Source organism: Helobdella robusta, assembly GCF_000326865.2.
Source record: "Helobdella robusta unplaced genomic scaffold HELROscaffold_673, whole genome shotgun sequence".
Classification (NCBI taxonomy): domain Eukaryota; kingdom Metazoa; phylum Annelida; class Clitellata; order Rhynchobdellida; family Glossiphoniidae; genus Helobdella; species Helobdella robusta.
In genome coordinates, this window is record NW_008705382.1 from 1 (window position 1) to 1,380 (window position 1,380).

Consider the following 1,380-nt stretch of genomic DNA (forward strand, 5'->3'; position numbering starts at 1 on the left):
TAGATTTTATTAGAATATTTATCGCTGGCAATATTTCCTGCTAAGATTCACAGAAGTCTCATTATTATATTATAATATATTACATTGCTTGGAAAAATCTTTTAGCTAAAATGTTTAATAAAATTTCAAAACAAATTAAAGCTGAAAATTGTATTAAAATACAACATATACAGATGAGCTAATAATGAAAGATTTTTGTCATCAAAAATAGGTTTTGTTTATAAAATTCAATATTGGTAAAGTAAAGCAATTAATTATTTCTGCGTTAAAAGCAATTCAAAACTACTTTAAAAAAGAATATGTTTTATAAAGTTTCCCAATTTGAAAACTAATTAGAAAGTGAAAATTGTTGAACCTCAACATGTTCTGTTATTCAACCAGCGTTTCTCATTTTCGGTTCAAATATCGTCAATAGTAGTAAGCTGTATAAAATGACCAATCTACGTTGTTGGTCAGTTTTTTAGGAGAGTACCCGTTTGCGTGTTTGTTGAGTTGACAGGTCAAGGAACCCACATTGAAGTTGATGGAGTCACACTGACCCGAGTGACGACAACGATTCACGCACTGCATGACACTTCTGCTCTTCAAGGACGTCATTTTATATCCAGTCAAGTAGGTGCCGGCTTGTCTTTTCCAAATTAGAGAATCTAATTTGATAAAATTGTTTTCATCTTGTTAAGCCACATAATTAATTTTTATTTTTCTATTAGATTTCGAAAAAATTTTTAAATAATCTGTTTATGGGTGTCGAGATAAAGTAATTTCAACACTACTCGTATAATAATATAAAAATTTGTAAAAAAATATGTTGGAGTTAAATGATTACCTTTATTAACTGGTTCATAGGCCTCTAGCTCGCAAATAGTGAAACTTCCATCTAACGAGTTTGCGCCAGCCTGCGCTATTAGGTACCTGAACTTCGGGAGGTTGGCATTGCATTTCAACTCCACTTTGACTCCGAGTTTAACCGAACCAGGCCAAGTTGCACACATTGGGTAGTTGTCTCTGACTGGAGCTGATCTAACGCTGTCCATATTGGTCAGTCCAATTATGAAGTTGTCCATTCGATGCATGATCTTAATGAGAACAGAGCTATCCTTATCTTTGAGTTATGACGTAGTGTTTGATATTAGGCCATGTTATTTGTGACAAATTATATACAACGATGTGTAATTTATTTTACATCATTTGCGTTGTTATGGCCTTTTAATCTGGTTTGAATTTTGTCTGTCCGAAACTAAAGAGTGTCGTGTCCTGTCTGCGCCTACGTACAATTGCCGTAGAGTGCAAATTTGATGCAAATATGGGAATGAGATTCGATAAAAGCAGACTTTAGAAATGTAAGTTTTAGCAAAAAACAACTTTTAAAGGTTTATTGAA

At 33.0% G+C, this 1,380-nt stretch overlaps 1 protein-coding gene across 1 annotated transcript; it reads right to left on the bottom strand.

The window, feature by feature from the left end:
• Positions 1-408: 408 nt before the first annotated feature.
• Positions 409-1,034, bottom strand: HELRODRAFT_184506 (hypothetical protein; the record flags this gene model as incomplete). Its single annotated transcript, XM_009030381.1, has 2 exons — positions 409-647; positions 827-1,034. The coding sequence occupies 2 exons, from the start codon at positions 1,032-1,034 to the stop codon at positions 409-411; spliced, it is 447 nt and encodes a 148-aa protein (XP_009028629.1).
• Positions 1,035-1,380: the final 346 nt, after the last annotated feature.